The sequence below is a fragment of the Hyla sarda genome, chromosome 5, assembly GCF_029499605.1.
Source record: "Hyla sarda isolate aHylSar1 chromosome 5, aHylSar1.hap1, whole genome shotgun sequence".
NCBI lineage: Eukaryota > Metazoa > Chordata > Amphibia > Anura > Hylidae > Hyla > Hyla sarda.
Window position 1 is genome coordinate 83150076 of NC_079193.1, and position 22791 is coordinate 83172866.

The 22791-nt window shown below is 42.1% G+C and overlaps 1 protein-coding gene across 6 annotated transcripts in view; it reads right to left on the reverse strand.

Annotated features, from left to right (window-relative positions):
- Nucleotides 1-22791, reverse strand: part of GSDME (gasdermin E) — a 151605-nt gene that overhangs the window by 75542 nt on the left and 53272 nt on the right. For 4 of the 6 annotated variants that reach the window (XR_008843951.1, XM_056519827.1, XM_056519823.1 and 1 more), the window contains exons 5-6: nt 21893-22010; nt 9314-9397 (exon numbers count right to left, since the gene is read on the reverse strand). Coding sequence is in view for 5 of the 6 variants with exons in the window: in XM_056519827.1 (XP_056375802.1) it covers nt 9314-9397; nt 21893-22010 (202 nt within the window). In the remaining variant the exon portion in view is untranslated. The remainder of the gene's footprint in view (nt 1-9313; nt 9398-21892; nt 22011-22791) is intronic. The other 2 variants (XM_056519825.1, XM_056519826.1) reach the window with 2 other exon arrangements.

A 22791-nucleotide genomic window follows, 5' to 3' on the forward strand; every position in this document is an offset into this window, starting at 1 on the left:
GACGACGACGCACAGGGACGTTCATGCGCATGAAAGTCCCGGTGCGTCGTCGTCAAGGCAACGCCACTAGTCCGGGGCCGGCCCGGAGCGAGCGGAGAAGAGGGCCTCCCGGTGAAAATATACAGCCCGGAACGACTAACCCTCCCACCGGACGGTCCCTGCAGCATAGATGGCCCAGACCAGCTCACCCTTCCTTCCCACTGAGGGGAGGTGAGTAGAATACTAAAGGGGGGGGGGGCTGGATGATGACGAAGGCCCGCGCAGTGGTCTTCAACCTGCATGTGGGAGTTGTAGTTTTGCAACATCTGGAGGTCTGCAGGTTGAAGACCACTGAGGGAATTGACAGGCAGTGATGATGAAGGGGGGGATGATGACAGGATGATAATGACGGGGTGATGATAAGGGGGTGGGGAGATGATGACGGGGGTGAAAATGACAGGGTGATAATGACGGGGGTGATAATGACAAGGTGATGATGACGGGGGTGTTAATGACAGGGGGTTTTAATGATGGGGTCTGGATGATGACAGGGGGGTGATGACAGGGGGGGGATGATGATGGGGGGGGGAATGATGACATGGGGGGGGGATGATGTATTTCCCACCCTAGGCTTATAGTCGAGTCAATAACTTTTCCTGGGTTTTTGGGGTGAAATTAGGGGCCTCGGCTTATATTCAGGTCGGCTTATACTCGAGTATATACGGTATGTACCAAGTTTCATCGACATATCTTCAGTCATTTGGAAGTTATGCTAGAACATGGTTGCATTTAAACTTTGAAGTAAATATATATATATATTTATATATATATATATATATATATTATATACAATTAGATCGCACTCAGTGTAAGATTCACAGCTTACACTGCTCTCTGCTGCTCTAGAATGTTTTCTGTGCTGTTGCTTCTCAGTATATACTAAAGAGATATAAGGGAGCAGGGTCCCTTCCTATGTGTGTCAGTGAAAGATATAGTAGACTTTATAGCGGCTAGGCTCCATCCACTACCTTAGGAATGACTGAAAATTAGACATGACACAAGCAGAACGGTAATCTGGTGAAAAATACCATATACAAAATAATATCTATATTATATATAATAAATATAAATGTTACCTGGAATGACAGGTATAGTTTTACTTTTCGTTCATAATTTGTGCTTCATGAAAATACATCTGCAAACTAATGCAACAGTCCCACGCTACAGATATGGACATAACCGTCTCTACATGTGGTGGCAAATAGCAACATAATTTTGCTGGTAAAACTGCTGTATACCAAACCTTTAGTATCTCTACATCCACACATAACATGGGAGATCCAGTATATGCCCTAGTGCATATACTGTCTGCCAGTAACTCTAAATCTGTAATGGGGAAGGTGCACCCCAAAAAATGCTTCTTGTGATGCACCCCTTATTTTCTTGGTGCTAAAGAAGGTTTTTTTATATAAAATTTTTTGTCATAAGTTCACTTCCGTTAATGTCATGTGAGTAGTAAATTTAGGGTGCTCAATGTGCATGTTAATCAAAAAAGGAATAACAGAACAGTGAAGCCCTGTGACACTATTACGTGTAATACTATTAAAATACATTGGCCCTCATTTACTAAGAGTGGAGTGTCGGTTTGTGTTTCTTTGTGTTTTCAACCTTTTTTTCACTTGGTATTTATTAATCTGTCGCACTTTATATTTTTAGTTGCAGGGAAAAATTCTGTTGCACAGTGATTTCTGTCGCATAGTTCTGTCGCACTGTAAATCCTGTCACAGGTAGGTTTATTTCTGTCGCAGGGTTTGTTCTACAGAAGTACAGATGTGGGAGGTGGAAATCCCAGAAGGGGTTTCCTTGACCTTCCAGTGAATATCAGACTTCTGCAATGGAGCTCTACACCGGAGTGGGGACACAGGAGTCGGGTATAGATTCGTAACTGCTTTTTATTGAAAATCATAAAAAGTGGCAATACATGGTAGGATTAGGCTCCCTCATGCAGTACTTTAATTTATATATACATATTTCCATGAATACATTAACCCATTAAACATTTTAAGTTTGCCGGGTCTGAATGCCATTGGGGCTAAGTATGACGTCAGCCTCAAGGGTCTATTGGTGGTGTATAGGAATGATTGGACTAGATCTATAACATTGTGATTTCCATCATTACTAAAACGATAGGGGGAAAAAAGTGTTGAAAAGACTTGAAAACATGTGTTGATAAAGCTAATACCTTGCTTAAAAATTAAATTGTGCAAAAAAAAAAATTAAAATTACAAGTAAGAAGCAGGCAAAGGAGCAAACAGCCAGAGAATTTACTCCGCTTTCTGAAACTTTATATATGCTTTAAAGTGTCGGGTTTTCTTCCCAGATTATTCACATGAATTTCAGAGTGGTTTTTGGAAAAGACGAGTGATTTTGGCTGAAATGTAGGGAACATGCCTCTTTTCCTGATAACAACCCCCATTTTGTAGGGTTTATTTTTCACTCTGAGTGATTCAGATTCTGTTGGGTTTTTTCTGTCGCACATTCTGTCACACGTTCCGTGCGACAGAATTTAGGCACAAAAACCGACAAGAAGAGTCGGAGTCATGTTAGTAAATAAGGGCCATTATGTGACAAAGCACACCGATTTCCCAGAAGAAGCAGCACAAAGCACTTACACCGCCTGAAAAATGACAAGGGTTAATTACATAAAAGCATCTCATTCATTTCATGGACTGTGTAGCTAACATTATACTAGACGAAGTGGTTAACTCTGTGAATAAAACCTCAAAAATGGCCTATCTAATGAAATATAGTGTTACAGAAGTCACATAAAATTATATTTCACATTTATGCTAGGTTCACACACACCAGGAAATCAAAAGAAAAATACATCTGTAAAAAACATATAAAAGACGGTAATATTTCAAATATTATTATTATGCACATACTGTTTGAACACATGTTGGAATTACGGTTGTGTATGCAAACAATGTGTGTACTGACGGACATTTTTTCATAGACTTTCATAGAAAACATTAGGAGATTAAAAATATATCCTTTTTTTTTGGCTGTATTTTTCTTTTGATTTTAAGATGTGTACCAGCACAATGCGTTTCACGAGTTGCTTTACCATGTCATAACACAGTGTTAAAGAGTTTAAAATAATAATATCTATCTGTGCTAAAGAGGCAACTATTTTACCTCCCCCATACAGTTGACAATTGAAAATATAAAAGACAAGAACAACCCCCCTAAAAGACAAGAACATCCCTTGCAGAAGATAGAGGGGACCAAGAGAATTTTTTCTCTACCATATGCCTGCAAAAATTATTCAAAAAGCATGCAGGAAATTTCAAAACATCAGAAATTACTCCACATCCAAATACCAGATTTCTTTAAACTTCCTCTCCCCATGAACAATGACAGTTATTCTCATGCCAACAACTCGAAATATACTAAGCACAGACTTGGCACAAAACATGTTGATAATAAATGTTCATGTACCAGGGCTGCTTTATCACCATCACAACACCTACTCCTACCACCCACTGTCACCCAGACCCTGCCAACCTCAGAAGTCAACACAGTGCAATCTCATTTATAAGGTTCTTTTACTGTTCTGCACAGTTTTATAGCATTAAAAGCATTAAACACCATAGACCTATTAAAAACAACCAATTTATTTTTAAAGGGTTACTCATTTTTAAATCAACTGGTGCCAGAAAGACAAATAGATTTGTAAATTGCTTCTATTAAAAAAAAATCTTAATCCTTCCACTATGTATCAGCTGCTGTTATGAGCCACAGGAAGTTCTTTTCTTTTTCAATTTCCTTTCTGCCTCACCACAGTGCTCTCTGCTGACACCTCTGTCCATTTTAGGAACTGGAGGAAATATATAATAAGAAATAATTATATAACCAGTCCTCAAAAAGTAGTGAAAAAAGGGGAAAGAAAAGGAAAGAATAAATACAGAGAGAAAAGTGATAGTGATTTAGAATTGAAAATGTACAGTGAGCTTTGAGTAAAAATAAAAAAAATAAAAATAAAGGTGAGTATGAAAGTTCACAATATCAAAGAAGAGTGGATAAGTGCAAAGTAATAATCAGAAAAATTAGGGGTAATGAAAATATTAATAGTTATTAAACATCAAAAAATACCAAAAAAATATGTGAATAATAAGAATGCCTGCAAAAGATGATAATTTTAAACAATCATATGCATTTATTAAAAATAATGGTTAATGCCTGGGCAGGGCCCTTGCTCAGGCTTGCGATCTAAATAATAAAATAATTTTAAAAAATCCCAACTATCTCAAAATGTAAAAATTTAAAAATTGTCCTTGGTAGCCGAAAAAAACTTCACTCTACTCAATAAAGGCTTAAAATTTGCCCCTAGCAAACCTATTAGTAAATTTGATACCTACATAGGGATTTAAAAATATGTACGACGTCTGTGTCTTAAAAAATATTTTTTAAAACAACCTTACATTCCTCCCCCCATCCAGACTGATCCATACAAACATACTTCTTGCACTTTAAAATCCAACTTTTATCCAAAACATGAAATAGGTCCAGATATTCTGGCTTTTAAGAAATCTGTAGAAGCCAATTTGAGAAAAATTAAAACTACATCGAAATATAACAACATTACTCATAAAGAAAGAATTGCCATTTCTGAATTCCAAAAAAGCAAAAATGTGACCATCCGTCCTGCAGACAAAGGAGGAGGTATTGTTCTTTTAGACACAGACAAATACAACAAGGAATGCCATAGGCAACTAGCCGACACCAAAACCTATATGCTACTTAAATCTGACCCTACCCAAGAGTTTATTAAAGCACTTAAGACACTTTGTGACAAAGCACTTTCATCTAGTATTCTTACTTCTAAAGAACATGATTTCATTTTAGGTACACAAGCCAGATTACCCGTTTTTTTATTGTCTCCCAAAAATGCATAAAGATAACTTGAACCCTCCCGGCCGGCCAATCGTATCTGGGATTGATTCAATCACCTCCAATTTATCCCAATATATAGACTGATTTTTACCACCTTTTGTACAATCCATTAATTTTTATTTAAAAGACACAACTCAAATTATTCAAATTTTAGAGAATGTCACATGGGAACCTGATTTTATATTGGCTTCTCTGGATGGGAGTTCTCTATATACCATTATTCAACATAATGCCGGTCTGGAAGCTATCAAGTACTTTTTAACAAAAGGAGACATTTTACCAACCCAAATTGATTTTATTCTTGATTCTATCAATTTTATACTCACTCACAATTATTTTTATTTTGATGATGCTTTTTATTTACAGCTGACCGGTACCGCCATGGGCACGAGATTCGCGCCCAGCTATGCCAATCTTTTTATGGCAGCCTGGGAGGACAGCACCATCTGTGCTGTCCTCCCAGGATTGGCGCGGATCTCGTGCTCTGGTGTAGGTACATAGATGACATTTTATTTATATGGAAGGGACCCAGGGATTCTTTAAATACTTTTATTCAAAATCTTAATATTAATTCTCTTAATTTAAATTTTACCCCGCATATCAGCACTGAATCTCTCGAATTTTTAGATCTCTTAATTTCAGTTAATTATCCAAAATTAATATGTAGCACATACTACAAGCCTGTATCTAAGAATGGTTTTATACGTTTTAATAGTTGCCATCTTCCTAGATGGCTTTTAAATGTTCCAATCAGCCAATATAGAAGGCTCAAACGTAATTGCACTTTAGACACACAATTTGAAGATGAAGCTGTTAAATTAATCAAAAATTTTTAGATAAAGGTTATCCACAACAAGTTTTAAACAAATCCCTTTTAAAAACTAAAAATCTAGATAGGTCCTCTTTTTTTACCAGTACAAGAGATTCAGCGCTGGTAGAACTTGAAGCAAAAATTACTATACCATTTAATAAAGATTACAAGTTAATTGAGAGAATTCTAAAAATAACACTGGAACTTTTAAAAAAATTACAAAATCATTAGCCAATATCTACCATTGAATCCCCCCTATCGTTTATACAAAGGCGGCCAATTTGGGGATACAAATAGCCCCCACTGAATAAAATGTCATCTAACTGGTTACAATCGAATGGCTTCCACAGATGTGGCACATGTGTAGGTTGCAGAACCACCAAATTTCCAAGAAAGACTTTAGAAGTAACTTCTACATCCAATGGGTATATCCATAAAATTAAAGAATGTCTAACTTGCAACAGTAAAAAAGTGTCATATATCTCATAGAATGCAATTGTGGCAAACAATACATAGGTCGGACCAAACGTCAATTGAAAATCAGAATATCTGAACACATTTATAATATCAAAAAAAGGCAATAAATCCCACCCATTATCCCTTCATTTTTTTGAATCACATAATAATAACCCCTCTGAATTGTCTTTTGTGGCACTACAGTTAGTTAGAAAATGTTGGAGAGGTAGTGATCTCATTTCTCGTCTATCTAGGGCAGAAGCAAGGAAGATCTTCGAATTTGATTCTCTAGTCCCTAAAGGACTTAATGCAGAGATGGAACTTTTTTGATTCCTTTGACACGGCCGCTGGGTCCTTTTTCATGACCAGTCATTGTCTGGTCGTTTATCGACACAATGACGCACCCTGGTGAGAACCCCGCGTGCGACTAACATATATATTCTTATCCTTCACTGTGTCTTCTACTGTCAAATTGTGAGATTGTTACATTCTGCTTGAGTACCATGTCATATTTTAGCATATACTTTAATATAGTTTTTCATCATGTTTTATTATTCATTTGTCTGTCTGTTTTCTTCTTTTTTCTTTTCATCTTTTTCACTTCTCATATATTAATTTTATTTGTTTTACAGTAAATGTCACATTGTCCACTTATCTACTGATTGATCAAATTTAGTGTAATTTATTCCTATGATGTCCTACACACAATTTTTCCATATCTTCCTGATATGATTTTATTTTATATGTATGTACACATCTATATATATATCTATGCATGTGTATATATGTGTGCATATGTATCTACCAATTTAACATCTTTATATTCTCACTCTGATTTTTTATCTATATAAAATTTATATTTTATCATTATTTTTACATATATATTTATTTATTCATTTTTATACAATTACACTAGATGAGTAATAATTTATGCACACTTTATACCTCTGTACTATCTATATATTATTTGTCAGATCCGATTCCAGGTTTTTCCTATGTCTTTCTATTCCACTTACCTGTCAGTGACATCATCGTTTTTTTCTTATATAAGCCTGCCTCATATGTACTGGCCTTTTTAATCTAATCAGGCTACTGAAGAATGCGACATTAAGTCTTGAAACGCATCTAGCCTTGTCTCATATCTATCAGCCATCTCTATCTCAATCTTGTTTTATACCTGTATCAGCCGATACTGCCTAGACAGCGCTGTAGGACCCGGACTAGTGGACCTCTGTCAATTAGCGCGCTATTCACACGCCACGAGGATGCCGGGCAGCCGCTGCCGATTTCTCCATGGACCGGCCGCTGAGCTGTGCAAAGCACAATACTCCTGCTTGGCTACGATATATAACCCAGCGCTCTACATCAACGCAATCGGGATCACCACATCTTCCCAACCACGGCACGAGAAGTACCTCCCTACCCATACCAGGGTAGTGAATGATTCGGTCCATGCGGGCACTGGGTTCCCACAGTCCCCGGAGCCTGCAACTCTGGAGACATTCAGCTGCCGATCATCACGGTGAATAAAACTATAAGGTACTGTGCCTGACTTCATATAAGCAACTGTAACTATATCTTGCTATTAATACTGCTATTCTACAAACACCTGTTGTGGGACATAAGTGGATAACAGTGAGCAATTACATTATATCTTCTGAATGAAATATTGAAACATTTACTACAGTTTAAGGTGACTGTGTTTCACTTTGGAGTATCACTGGAGTACACAGACTCTCCGATCGCTGGATATTATATTCAATACTGTTGCTATTCACACAACTTTATACGTTTTTTTCGGCTACCAAGGACAATTTTTTAATTTTTACATTTTGAGATAGTTGGCATTTTTTTAATTATTTTATTATTTAGATCGCATGCCTGAGCAAGGGCCCTGCCCAGGCATTAACCATTATTTTTAATAAATGCATATGATTGTTTAAAATTATCATCTTTTGCAGGCATTCTTATTATTCACATATTTTTTGGTATTTTTTGATGTTTAATAACTATTAATATTTTCATTACCCCTAATTTTCCTGATTATTACTTTGCACTTATCCACTCTTCTTTGATATTGTGAACTTTCATACTCACCTTTATTTTTCTTTTTTTCTTTTTACTCACACATCACTGTACATTTTCAATTCTAAATCACTATCACTTTTCTCTCTGTATTTATTCTTTCCTTTTCTTTCCCCTTTTTTCACTACTTTTTGAGGACTGGTTATATAATTATTTCTTATTATATATTTCCTCCTGTTGATTACTGGGTCTTTTGGGGTTTTTCAGACCTACCAGTTAACCTCGGAGTAGATGGTATATTGAGCTGCACTGCCCCTTGTCATTTTAGGAACTGTCCAGAGTAGGAGGGAATCCCCATAGAAAACCTATCCTACTCGGGACAGTTCCTAAAATGGACAAAGGTGTCAGCAGAGAGCACTGTGGTCAGACAGAAAGGAAATTCAAAAATAAAAGAACTTCCTGTGGATCATAACAGCAGTTGATAAGTACTGGAAGGATTAATATTTTTTAATAGAAGTAATATACAAATCTGTTTAACTTTCTGGCACCAGTGAATATTAAAAAAAAAGGTTTTTCAGTGGAGTACCCCTTTAAGTGTTTTTATCGTGCATGAGTAGTCAAACTATAAAAAACTATATTAATTTGGTACCGCTGTCACTATTTTCAAATGCAAGATACAACACTGTGTACAAGGCTAAGTAGGACGCAATACTGCTTCCTAACCAGGGGATTCTGTGACCACTGATGTCTACAGGAGCTGCTGGAGACTGTTGGCGGGCTGTATTTTCCCTAAAACTATGTCAGCCCCAGTTACCAGGGACATCGGCATCATAAAAAATATATTTTAATGTGAAAATACAGTCTCGTTGACCTTATGGCCCAAACTACGCTCCCAGCCACACCATCAATATATTAAAATCCATTATAGAAAGGGCATGTAATTTAAAACATTATTTTGCATTCATTTGTTCCTCTTGGAACCTTCATTCACTTCCTGATTTTACAATACTGCGCGTGCTGCTATTTACTCCCATGATGCCATGTTCCCCAGATCTGTCCAGTCATCTCTTCTTTCCCGATACTTGCCCATACTACTCTCATGCTGCCGTCCTTTCCGAAAGCATTGCAAGATTAGGGCTCTTACTTCACGCTTGGGGACTCTGCTCTCTGCTAATAGATCAAAAAAACAGGGTTATGATGTTAGGCTGCAGGAAGGTTTGCATCAGGGCTAAAAATCAAGCCATGCCCCCAGGACTGACACAAATTGTAACGTGAGCGCGATGTGAAGTGATCACTTTTTTTTGTTATGGACTACACAACTTCCAAGGGACAAATTTGCATCAAACTTAGTAAGCAGACAAAAACATTATAGGAGTTATAAAAAGTTATGGACTGATTGCTTGAAATGTTTGCCTACAGTACCCCTTTTAGCTAGGCTATTGGCTTTGTGAGTAATAGTTCATCTGTCCTCAGATACCACAACTTATCACATGTAAATAATTCCTCGTAAAAGTGACATCCCAAGCACACACTAGGGTTTCATCTACGGCACAGTACACTCAGTGTGGAAAATATCAACATGTGTTCAAGCCTTCTATCTCTGGCCATGCTTCCAGCTTATGACCTCTGCATACATTTATCACCTATTCTTACCTAGTGCTGACAGTCGTCTCTGTTCTTAACACAGAGTTCTCATGTAAATGGAGAATACTTGTCAGTATATTGCTGAGGTGACTTTGTGGAGTTCTAAATGTTATATAAATGTACCTCACATTTATATTTGATAAGTGGATAATACTAATCCAAAGAACATGTTGGCCTGTTGTCATTAGACTCTATCAGATACATAATTACACTTTGGCCTGTAACATTTGAGCAGAGTGTCACATTTGTTACAAGCAATTGAAGACAATTATTTTCTGGTAGGTTTCTTTTAAAGGGAATACAACTGTAATAAATTGCAGTTGTCGCCAACATTTTAAGCAGCCCTTAATATCAGAGAGATATTCCAGGGAAAACATCAAATAATGGAGATGTTAAACATTAAAAATACCCCTATACTTTTCTTCCACACTTCTTTGCCACTGCCAGTCAAAGAGCTCTGGTATCTGCGCAGCACTTCCTGTGTTTGGGGTCAGTACATGAACTCACCCAATCAGCAGCCACAGGAACAGGAAGTGCTGTGCACCGGGATGGGAGCTCTGTGACAATGGCAAGGGAGTGAGAAAGGGTATAGGGTTTCTTTGAGTGTTCAGTGCAAAACAAAAGACAAAATCAGATTGACCTGTGATTAATGAGAGTTGAGCCTCCCCTCTACCCATCTTGCCTGTGATTACATGACTACAGACAGACAAGGTGGTCCATGAATGGTATAAAAAGGCCAGTTTTATTTCCTATTCCTTGCTAACAATGACATAGACAAGAGAGAATACCAGAAATTATATTATCACCACATACAAAGAGTGTAAAGAATATGAGGGAGATTTGTCAAGGGATTTAAGCAGCTTTTTTGCTTACAAAAGTCGCAGGGGAGGGGGCGGAGCCTAGCCGCGGATAGGAATGGACGCGTGAGCCTGCTGCTCTCTCGTCTGACCAGAGAATCAAGCCTTCTAACTACCTGATTTTCCCCTACAAATGGTCAAATACGGCAAGCTTGTACCTGGAGACCCTGGAGAGTCGCCCAAACCGGGTAGGAAGCAGGCTGATATGTCGAAATTCTTCAAGAAAAAGGGCGGTGTATCTCCCGCTCGGCAGGCCAAGATGGCGCATGAGACTACCCCACTCAGAGACCCAGGAGACCGAGGCCTTGGAGTCTGCATGCGCAACTCTCTCTGTGCACTCAGCTGCTATGGCGGATCGCACGTCACTCCTGGAGACCCACCTGAATTCCACCTACACTCTCATAGAAGACCAGGAAAACCGCAGCCGCCGGAAGAATATAAGGCTAAAAGGCTTACCGGAGTCCTGGGCAGCGGAGGCGCTCCGGAATGTTGCGGGTGAGATTTTTGCCGGCCTGTTGGGCCCTGATAGAGCAAACAAAGTGGTCATTGAGAGGATTCACAGAGCCCTCAGGCCGAAACCGAAGACGACTGATCCTCCCCGGGATGTGATATGTGGGCTACTGTCCTATGTGGACACTGAGGACATCCTCCGGGCCGCCAGGGAAAAACGGCCGATTAGTTATGGGGAAGCTGACATCGCTCTGTACCAAGACATAGCCCCATCTACGGCCGCTTCTGGAAAAGCTGAGAGAGAGGGATGTCCAATATGCGTGGCTATTCCCATTCGGCCTGTCCATTAACTTCAAGGGCAGGAGACTCACTATCCGGGCGCCATCTGACCTAGACCGAGTTTGGCCTATCCTGGAGATGGAGCCGCTGGACATACCCTCCTGGCTCCCGGTGTCAAATCTAACCCAGCTACCTCCCCTGCCGAAACCGGAGGAATGGAAGATCGTCTCCCGCACCAAAGGCAATAAGCACAAGAAGACGCCTGTTAAGGATGGTCCCCCGCCACGCTGACCTGCTAAGGGAGCACAGTGAGTCTTTTATTCGCCCCCTCTACGTGAGGGCTTTAAGCTGTCCTCTCCCCCTGATGAGGATCATCTGCTATTGATTAACCCCACAGTTACCTTCCATTTTCTGGACATGTTCGCCAGTGCGCTGTATGCTTAACGTTTTACCCCTGGTGGCACCGGTGACGAGATACTGTAATTCATGAGTCCATTACTCCCCAACACCCCCCCCCCACCCTCCCCCTCCCCCCATGCTAGGATGTAGCAGCCCTGTATGATCCTATTCTGAACTCTGCAGTAACATGGAGATGCTCTGGAACACTTAACCCTTGGGTTTCCCACTCTACGGATGCTTGTTTACCTCACTCCCCTCACCCACTGCCTGTGATGTTTCTGTTACACCATACATAGGACCTGAACTTCCCCCCCCCCCCTCCCTTCCCCACCATGTTGTGGACCACCTCAGGCGTCTTCACACCTCCATTGCGTTCATTCAGGAAACACACTTTAAAAGAGACAGGATACCCGGGCTCCCAACCCGTTACTTCTCACAATGGTTTCACTCATGCCATGGCTCCTCGGCATCAAAAGGGGTATCTATAGCCTTTAGCTCATCCCTGCCAGTAGAGATACTCCACCAGCATACAGATTCTGAAGGCAGGGCGTTGTTTCTTCGAATTCGATTATTTAACTCCATTTATACACTTGCGAACCTTTATGCCCCGAATCACGCCCAGGTGCCATGGCTCATTAACACGTTGTCCGCTCTTAAAGCCTTTTCGGAGGGTCCCGTCATTATTGGGTCGGACTTAAATGTTGTTTTAAATCCTTGTTTAGACTCTTCGTCTAAGACCTGTGGTTTATCTCAGAAGCTGCTGTCTAGGTTGCACTCTAAACTTGCTGATTTATCCCTCATAGATCCGTGGAGGCTGCATAACCCTTCCGTCCGTGACTTCTCTTTTTTCTCCTACTCGCATAAGACATATCAACGCCTTGACTACCTACTGATGCATACCTCTCTGCTACCAACAGTAAGTGGCGCTAGTATTGGGGTGATTGCGGTCTCAGATCATGCCCCTGTTTCCTTGTCTCTGTCACTCTCTACCCTCCCTGCCCCTGTGCCCACCTCGAGGCTCAATGAAACCATCTTAGAGAACCCTTCAGCCCTCTCCGACCTCACGGAACACCTCAAATTATACTATCATACCAATTGCATCCCCGAATCCTCCCCTCCTCTGGTGTGGGAAGCCCATAAAGCCTATATACGAGGCATTCTCATCTCCTGGGGCTCCAGGCTTAAAAAGTCCTATAGACAGAAGACTGACCGACTGTTGGCTGACATCTTAGATCTAGAGCGGCTTCATAAGAGATCTCAGGTTGAGGCCACTCTTTCTGATTTGAAACTCAAATGGGAACAGCTGCTGACCCATCTACATGCCCAGTCCTCTAAGGCCTACCTTCACCATAAACAAAAAATGTATGCCCATGGAGACAAAGGAGGGAGACTTATGTCTTCCCTCCTTAAAAAAAGGAGGGCCAAGCAGCGTATATTGAGCATAAGAGACAGAGAGACGGGGTGGTCCACACTGAAACTCCCCTCATAGCTTGCACCTTTCAACAGTTCTACTCGGATCTATATAACCTCCCCGCACCCGCGGGGGCAGACTTGGCCTCGTCTGTACCCTCAGCTCAGGACTCTTTCCTTGATGAGTTAACTCTCCCCCAACTAGATGGTTCCATGGCGGAGGGACTGCTCTCCCCGGTGACCGAACTGGAAGTCCGTAAGGTGATCAAGTCCTTCCCCCCTGGAAAAAGCCCGGGCCCCGATGGACTCCCCCTGTGCTACTATACTACATTCTTGGATCTCATTGTACCCCATCTCACTGTCTCTTTTAACACTTTACTCGAGGGGGGCGCTCTCCCTCGACAGGCGCAGGAGGCGCACATTACTCTTATAGCAAAGGAGGGAAAAGATATAGAGGAGTGTGGTAGCTACAGACCCATATCCTTGCTGAACCTAGATCTCAAAATATGGGCCAAACTTCTATCCCTACGTATTTAAAAACTACTGCCCCACTTGATAGCCCCGGAACAGTCGGGTTTTGTCCCCGGCAGGGAAGGAAAGACTAACACTATTAAACTCCTCTCTTGTATACACTTTGCTCACTCTAAAAAACTCCCACTGGTCCTTCTCAGCGTAGACGCAGAGAAGGCATTTGACAGGGTCAGCTGGTCCTATATGAGAGCGGTCCTTCTTAGATTTGGTTTTCCTCCAGCATTTGTGTCAGCGATATTCACCCTCTATGCTAGCCCCTACGCTTCTCTGCGAATTAATGACTCCCTCTCCCCGCCCTTTTGCATAACGAATGGCATCAGGCAGGGGTGCCCCCTATCCCCCTCTCTTTTCATTCTGGTGGTAGAGACCCTGCTCCAGAAAATTAGGCAGATGCCTGAAGTTAAGGGATTTGAGACGCCAGGAGGGGAACTTAAGACGTTGGCCTTCGCTGATGATTTGCTCTTCTTATTGTCTGATCCCGAGGGGGGGCTCCCCTGCCTGGTCTCCTTATTCGAGAAATTTGGCACCCTCTCCAATTTTAAAGTTAATGTGAACAAATCAGAGTTGCTTAACGTCACGCTCCCTCCCGCCACACAGGCTACCCTGCAAAATATCTCCCCCTTTCCCTGGGCCAAGTCCACCTTAAAATACCTTGGAGTGCATATAACCCCCACAATTACACGCCTTTACGATGCTAACTTTAAGCCCCTCCTTGCAGACACCCAGCAACTACTGACAGACTATGATAATCCCCTTATATCGTGGATCGGTAGGCGTAACGTTATTCAAACATATGTGGTTCCTAAGACAGTTTATAAATTGTCAATGCTCCCAATAGCACTCCCGCCCTTGTTCTTTTTAACCATGCGGAGACTCTTCTCCCGCTTTCTCTGGAAAGCCAAAAAACCCCGACTGGCTAGGTCATTGTTGGCTAGATCCCCCACCAGAGGAGGAATAGGTATGCCGGATGTCCAGGTGATTTACAAGGCCATCCAACTGAGAAGGTGGATTTTTTGCCGTTCACCCTCAGGTCCCCCCCCCTTCACCTTCGGAGTTCAGAGAGGACCTATGGTCCCGTTGGGCGTATGGTGCTAACTTCTTACGCCACCTTTGGATTCCAGGGAGACAACATTTCTCTCACTCTCACCCCTCACTCCTTTTCTTGTGCCTCTTCTCCGTGTGGTCTTCTCTCGCCCCTACTCTCTCTCCCCCGACTTCTCCTTTACTTCCTGCTGTCCTCCTCCCTACTGTTCTAGACCGCATATCCCCCACGTATAGCTCTTTATGGGCCAAATTGAAGAACTACACAATTGCACAAGTGTTCACGGATGGAAGGGTCCCAACCACGGAAGAGCTATCCTCCATGTTCCCCATGCAAAAGCTATCCTTTCTACAACTGTCCCACCTTCATATCTGTTGCAGGGAATTTTGGAGTAAGGTGGGGCCCCTGAGACCCTTGACAGACTTTGAAATAGACTTGAAGTCCCCCCCCCCGAGAGGTATACATAAACTCTCCTATACCAAAAAATTTTGTTCCTCCATAGACAGCTCCTCTATTCCCGGTTACTTGATCTCCTGGGAAAAGGAACTGAATTTAGTGCTATCCACGGACGAGAGGAACTACATACTGAAATACTCCCAAGGGTACTCTAGATGCGTCAGATTGAAAGAAATGCATTTTAAACTCCTATCCAGATGGTATAAAACCCCGGAGTTTCTCCACGCTCATGGCCTGGCTCCTTCCAAGCTGTGTTGGAGGTGCAATGCCCACACAGGGACCCATACACATATCTGGTGGACCTGCCCGGCTATTCTGCCTTATTGGAGGGGGATAGAGTCCAAAATCAGTAGTCTGTTTTCCATCCCCTTCAAAATACAGCCTGATATGGTACTTATTGGCAAGCCGACATTAGCCTTCCAGCCTCATAAACATAAATTATTAGCGCACCTCTTGTCGGCTTCCAAATCCTTAATTCCGCTAAAGTGGCTTAACTCCAGCCCACCCTCTGTTTCGGAGTGGGAGTCCAAGGTCCACCAGGTGTGCCGTTTTGAGGAGTTGACAAGTAGATCTGAGAGAACCTATGGTTCCTACCGTGAGATCTGGGGTCCTTGGCTGTCTTTTGCCTCTAAACCTGGAGACGCCTGATTTGATTTGATTATGTTATATATTATTTGGCCGCTGGACCCTAGGTCTCACTACATTGTCCTGGATATGGCCTCTTATTTTTCTGTTTTAACGACCATATGTAACTATTGTTATTGACTGCTACCTTGCTGACATACGCTTCTACGCTTCTATGATGTTTGATATTTCTACTCTCGGTGCCAGGGCAGGCCCAGAAAACGGCCGCCCTTAGGCCCTACATCCAATTCCCCTCCCCTTTCCCTCCTGTCCCCCTCCCCCGACCCCCCCCCTTCCCCTACCATTCTTTTCTCCTACCTTGTCTCCCCCCCCCTCCCCTTTCCCCCTATTCTCTTACTCTTTCTTCCTTTCTCCCCTATATTCCTGGTAATACCATATAAGCCCTCCTAATAAGGAGGTCTTCTTGTTTTGATACACGATCAAAGTTCTTTTTAGTTCATATTTGTCTGTTTTTTTTTGTTTTTTATTTCTTTATGTTGCCTTTGGGCAATCACTGTTATATCATCATATCTTTACTGATGTGGTTCTTTGTAAGTGTCCTTATTCAAAAACCAATAAAATCTTAATTGAGAAAAAAAAAAATCGCAGGGGAGACATTTTTTTACTTTCATTTTCACAGGCACAGTGGGACGAGCAGGTAGGAGATGTACAGGAGGGTGACAAGCTTGACACCCACCCACACATCTACCGCCCATGCAACACTACTATGACTCCCAGCATGTCCTTACTGTAAGGCCATGCTGGGAATTGTAGTTGTGCGGCACGGGGGGAGTGTATCAGATGGGCGGGCGGATTGTTTTTTTTTCCCTTCTCATTTCAGATCCATATATCCTGTGGACTACGATGACCAGTGTTTTTTTTTTCTTTGTTTATGTTAATAAAATGCTTAACGAGGGCTTGAGAGGGAGTGTTTTTTAGAATAAAAGTTTTTTAACCCCTTAAGGACCGGGGTTTTTTCCGTTTTTGCATTTTTGTTTTTTGCTCCTTGCCTTTAAAAAATCATAACTCTTTCAAATTTGCACCTAAAAATCCATATGACGGCTTATTTTTTGCGCCACCAATTCTACTTTGTAATGACGTCAGTCATTTTGCCCAAAAATCTACGGTGAAGTGGGAAAAAAAAATCATTGTGCGACAAAATTGAAAAAAAAAAACGCTGTTTTGTAATTTTTGGGGGCTTCCGTTTCTACGTAGTACATTTTTCGGTAAAAATGACACCTGATATGTATTCTGTAGGTCCATACGATTAAAATGATACCCTACTTATATAGGTTTGATTTTGTCGGACTTCTGGAAAAAATCATAACTACATGCAGGAAAATTAATACGTTTAAAATTGTCATCTTCTGACCCCTATAACTTTTTTATTTTTCCGTGTATGGGGCGGTATTAGGGCTCATTTTTTGCGCCGTGATCTGAAGTTTTTAACGGTACCATTTTTGCATTGATAGGACTTATTGAAAGTGACCAAAAATGCACTATTTTGGACTTTGGAATTTTTTTGCGCGCACGCCATTGACCGAGCGGTTTAATTAATCATATATTTTTATTATTCGGACATTTCCGCACGCGGTGATATCATATATGTTTATTTTTATTTACACTGGTTTTTTTTTTATTGGAAAAGGGGGGTGATTCAAACTTTTAATAGGGGAGGAGTTAAATGATCTTTATTAACTTTTATTTTCACTTTTTTTTTTGCAGTGTTATAGGTCCCATAGGGATCTATAACACTGCACACACTGATCTTCTATGTTGATCACTGGTTTCTCATAAGAAACCAGTGATCAACGATTCTGCCACATGACTGCTCATGCCTGGATCTCAGGCACGGAGCAGTCATTCGGCGATCGGACAGCGAGGAGGGAGGAAGGGGCCCTCCCGCTGTCCTGTCAGCTGTTCGGGATGCCGCGATTAGCCGCGGCTATCCCGAACAGCCCGACTGAGCTAGCCGGGAACTTTCACTTTCACTTTTAAAGGGTTAATAGCGCGCGGCGCCGCGATCGGCGCTGCGCGCTATTAGAGGCGGGTCCCGGCTTCACTATGACGCCGGGCCCGCCGTGATATGACGCGGGGTTACTGTGTAACCCCGCGTTATATCAGAAGAGCAGGACCAAGGACGTACCGGTACGTCCTTGGTCCTTAAGGGGTTAAACATTTTTTTTTTTATTTACTTTAAAGGCTTAGCAGTGGAAGCAGTCTTAGGGTGCTTTCACACTGCGGAATCTCCGCTCGCTTCGGCACTGGGGCCGCGGGGCACTGAACCGTCACCATTGACAGCTATGCAGTGATCGCGGAATCCGCGCAAAGCGGAGACTCATTCACACAAATGTTAAGTTCACGCTGCAGAATTCCGCGGGAATTCCGTAGTGTGAACGTACCCTTAGGCTAAGTTTCCACTTGTTTTTTTTTCTTGCAGTTTTTGGAAAACTGCCACTGCAGTTTTTGAGCCAAAGTCAGAAGTGGATCCATAAGGAAGGATCCAAGATGTCCTATTCCTTTTACATACACTTCTGGCTTTGGCTCAAAAATTGCAGTGGCAGATATCCAAAAACTGCCATAAAAAAAACCCAAGTGGAAACTTAGCCTTATAGACAGAATCCATTACTAAGCCAGTGCTTAGCGTTAGCACCAAAAACAGCTAGCGCCAATCCCCGATTATTACATCGGGGTGCCAGGAAGAGCTCATACCAACAGGCCCGGAGTGTCAAATATGGAGCTCCTGGGCCTAGGCTGGCGTTATTTAGGCTGGGGAGGGCCAGTAACAATGGTTCTCGCCCACCTTGTTAACCTCAGGCTGTTGCTGCTTGGTTGATTTTTGGCCGAGAAGGAAAATATGGGGAACCCTATGCGTTTTTTTTTCCATAAATAATAAAAGAAAAATGCATAGGGTTTCCTGTATTTTTATTCTCAGCAGATACCAACCAAGCAGCAACAGCCTGATGTTACCAAGGTGGGCGAGGACCATTGTTACTGGCCCTCCCCAGCCTAAATAACGCCAGCCTGTTACCACCTAGGCCGAGGAGCTCCATATTTGATGCTCCGGGCCTGTTGGTATCGGCTCTTCCCGGCACCCCAGAGTAATAATCAGGGGTTAGGGTAGGCTGTTTTTGGGACCAAGCCCCGGCTTAGTAATGAACTCCGTCTATAAGACAGCTTCCACTACTAAGCCTGTAAAGTAAATAAAAAAAAACACACATTTAAAAAACTTTTATTCCAAAAAACACTCGCCCACAAGCCCTTGTTACAAAATGTTGTTAATATTAAACAAAAAAAACGCTGTTCCTTGTGGTCCACCAAATCTGAAGTAGCCCACAGGATAGACGGATCTGAAATGAAAATGGAAAAAAAAAATGGGTTAGTACATTTAGGGGGGAAAAAATGTAATAAACACACATATATTTGTTTTGCTTATGTGTGCTAAGAAAATGGTATTCCGAAGTTATTTTATTGATTTTTGCTAATGTGTAAATATTTGTAAATTTATCAACCCCGTGTGATAGTATGATAAATGTCATACATAAGCAAAACCAAAGCAAGAAAAAAAATGTCTACAGAACTTGCTTACCGGTACCAAAACAACGATGATAAATGTCCCCCTATGAGACTATCATACCTTGGAATCCTCGCCAGTTACAGTTTAAAATGTTATCAAGAAGTTTTCTACTTATGGGATAGTTAAGAACTTTCCAGGACATGGTTAAAGGAGTAAGTATGATTTGATAACCCTCCAGAACTTGTTTTGAAATCAGGCAAAGAAACCATGAACAACAGCCAAAGAATCTTAAGCTGAGCTGGAAACATGTGGAGTGAACAAAACAGGATTTTATAGGCCAGGAAGGAGCCCATTGGTTAATTAAAGAAAAACATTAAAAGAGTTATAGTGATTAAACTTTGCTCTATATAGGCAAACCACAATCACTACAGGAAAATACTGTACTATGATTATAAAAGAAAAGTGGATCCTACCTACCATGAAACATGGTGGAGGATTCATAATGTGTGGGGCTGCATAACTTCCTCTAGAACTGGAGGCCGAGAATGCGATAGAGGGACATTGAAATCAGAGCAAGTATAAGAAAACTAGGTTTGAGTTAAACAAATGGATCCTACATAAAGACTGGCTAATAATGAGTCCTTATCTTAAAGTGGTATTCTGGGCAAAAACATCTTATCCCCTATCGAAAGGATAGGGGATAAGATGTCTGATCACGGGGGGCCCGCCGCTGGGATCCCCCGCGATCTCCCTGTAGCAGGCCGCATTCTATGCGTAGCTGCATCTGAAGTTTCGGAAACCTCCGGGCTTCCGAGACGGGGACGTGACGTCACACCACGCCCCCTCCATTCATGTCTATGGGAGGGGACGTTGCGGCCGTTATGCCCCCTCCCATAGAAATGAATGGAGGGGTGTGGCGTGACGGCACATCTCCGTCTCGGAAGCCCGGAGGTTTCCGAAACTTCAGAGGCAGCTACGCATAAAATGCGGGCTGCTGCAGGGAGATCGCGGGGGGTCCCAGTGGCGGGCCCCCCGTGATCAGACATCTTATCCCCTATCCTTTCGATAGGGGATAAGATGTTTTTGGCCGGGATACCCCTTTAATCCAACTAAAAATCTTTGAACAGAGCTGAAATCATGAAAAGGAACCCTGCAAACATTCAAGAGCTTGAGAGAAGTACAGAAGAAACTGCTAGCAAACAGATGCAAGAAGCTCACAAATGGCTACAAAAAACACTTGAAAGCTGTCACTGTTGCCAAAAATGGTGCAACCAAGCATTAGGGAAATAAGCATTTAAAGGGGTACTCCGGCCCTAGGATAGTGGATAAGATGTCCAAAGGATAGTGGATAAGATGTCTGATTGCGGGGGTCCAGCTGCTGGGGACCCCCGAAATCTCTCCTGCAGCACCCGTCACACCCCTCCTGAGGGCCATGACGCCCCTCCCTTAGGCTTGCATTGAGGGGGCAGGACGGGGCAGGACAGGCCGTGACGTCACGCGGGGGTGGAGCTGGGACGTCACGATACTCCGGCTTGTATCCTGAGTCATCAGACATGAAGAGATCTTTGCTCCGTGAGGCTGATGACAAGCGGGTGCTGCAGGAGAGATTGCGGGGTCTCCAGCAGCGGGACCCCCACAATCAGACATCTTATCCACTATCCTCTGGATAAGGGATGAGATGTCTAAGGCCGGAGTACCCCTTTAAACTATGTTTAAAATAAACTATGTTTATTCTTTCATTCTTTTTTTTAGAAATTACTGCATATATATTGGCAGGCACATTTTTCAAATGAAAGTATTTGTATGTATACATATACTATACAAATACTATAGTAGTATAATACAGTATACTATAGTATATGGAAATATATATATATATATATATTTTTTTTAAAGAAATTAAAGGGGTATCCCATAGACATTTTATCCCCTGGGATCTCCGGGCTGGCGCTACTCCATTCATGAACGCGGGGCTTCCGTGCTCGTGATGTTTCATGACCTCCACTAATATCTATAGGAGTACACAGCCGTCAAGCCTCCTCCCATAGACATGAATTGAGTAGCGGCTGTGGTTGCCAGTCATCCGACACGGAGCGGACTTCACTCCGTGAACCAGATGACTGTGGTGCCGCGGTGGAGATCACGGTGGTCCCCAGCGGTCGGACCCTGCAATCAGACATTTTATGCCCTATCCTTTGAATAAGGGATAACATGTCTAGCAGTACCCCTTTAAGGATACAAACAACTACATAGCTACTTATTTCTTAGGCCAAGTTTGCACATTGTAAAATGTACTGACACATTTTGTTTTACACTTGGATGTTCATCAGAAAGAAAAAAGAGCAAAAAGGGCCATTACACTTTACTTTCTTTCAGGGTTGGTATACGCTGCTGTAGATATCTGTACCACAAGCAAATGTTAGACATACATATCAGAGATACAGAAAGTGACTCACCAAAGTGGCCATCATGTTTTACAAATAATTCCACCACACCATAAGCAATGGCAGTAGGAGCAGGGATTTCTAAGACGGTGTTCTCATCCTTAAAATTTCCACTTTCCGTCACAGATACCTGTGAATAAATCAGAAATGATAATTTAAAAGACTATGGACACGATTGTACCGATTCTTTTTTTTTTTTTACTGCGGATTTGTTTCCTGAATGCATCTTTCTTAATTCGAAAGTTCCAATCATATAGCTGCTATATACAGAAAGCTAAATCCTATCGACAGCAACTGGTTACATACCAAATCAAAGAGTGGACAGCGGGGACAGAAACTTTGAAGGACAGCTTACATTGTCTGGCGAAATAGACTAAAGCACACAAAAGGAAATTTGCAAGGGAGAATCATATAAGCTGCGTATAGTATAAGGCAGTGTTTCCTAACAAAGCGGTATACATCCTTTTGCTACATCTTGCTCAATGTAATAGCATGGAGGTCTGCACTATTCTATCCAGCAGACCCTGCTGCAATGTCCCAAAGCAAGGCCAAAATGACACACTTCTGGCCTCCATCAGGTATATGATGGTCCATGGATTCATTAAATGTATGCACCAAATCATATTCTGCACCTTCTGTACACAGGTTTAACTCAAAATAAAAGAAGCCTTAGCTGTGTGTATAGTGTAAAGGTAACCATGCTCTTGAGAAAGCTGTTGGCCAAACATTTGTTTAGCTGACAGCCATCTTTCTCAACCCCTCCATGCACACGAAAGTACAGATCGGCTAAGCGTTCAGGTGTTCTGAATAGAGAGGAAGCCGCTGCCAGACTCCTTAGGTTGTGGCATCTTTATCGGAGAATTTAAAGGACAAGGCAATTGAAATCAAGCTTGTCTCTTTTTCCCCCAATA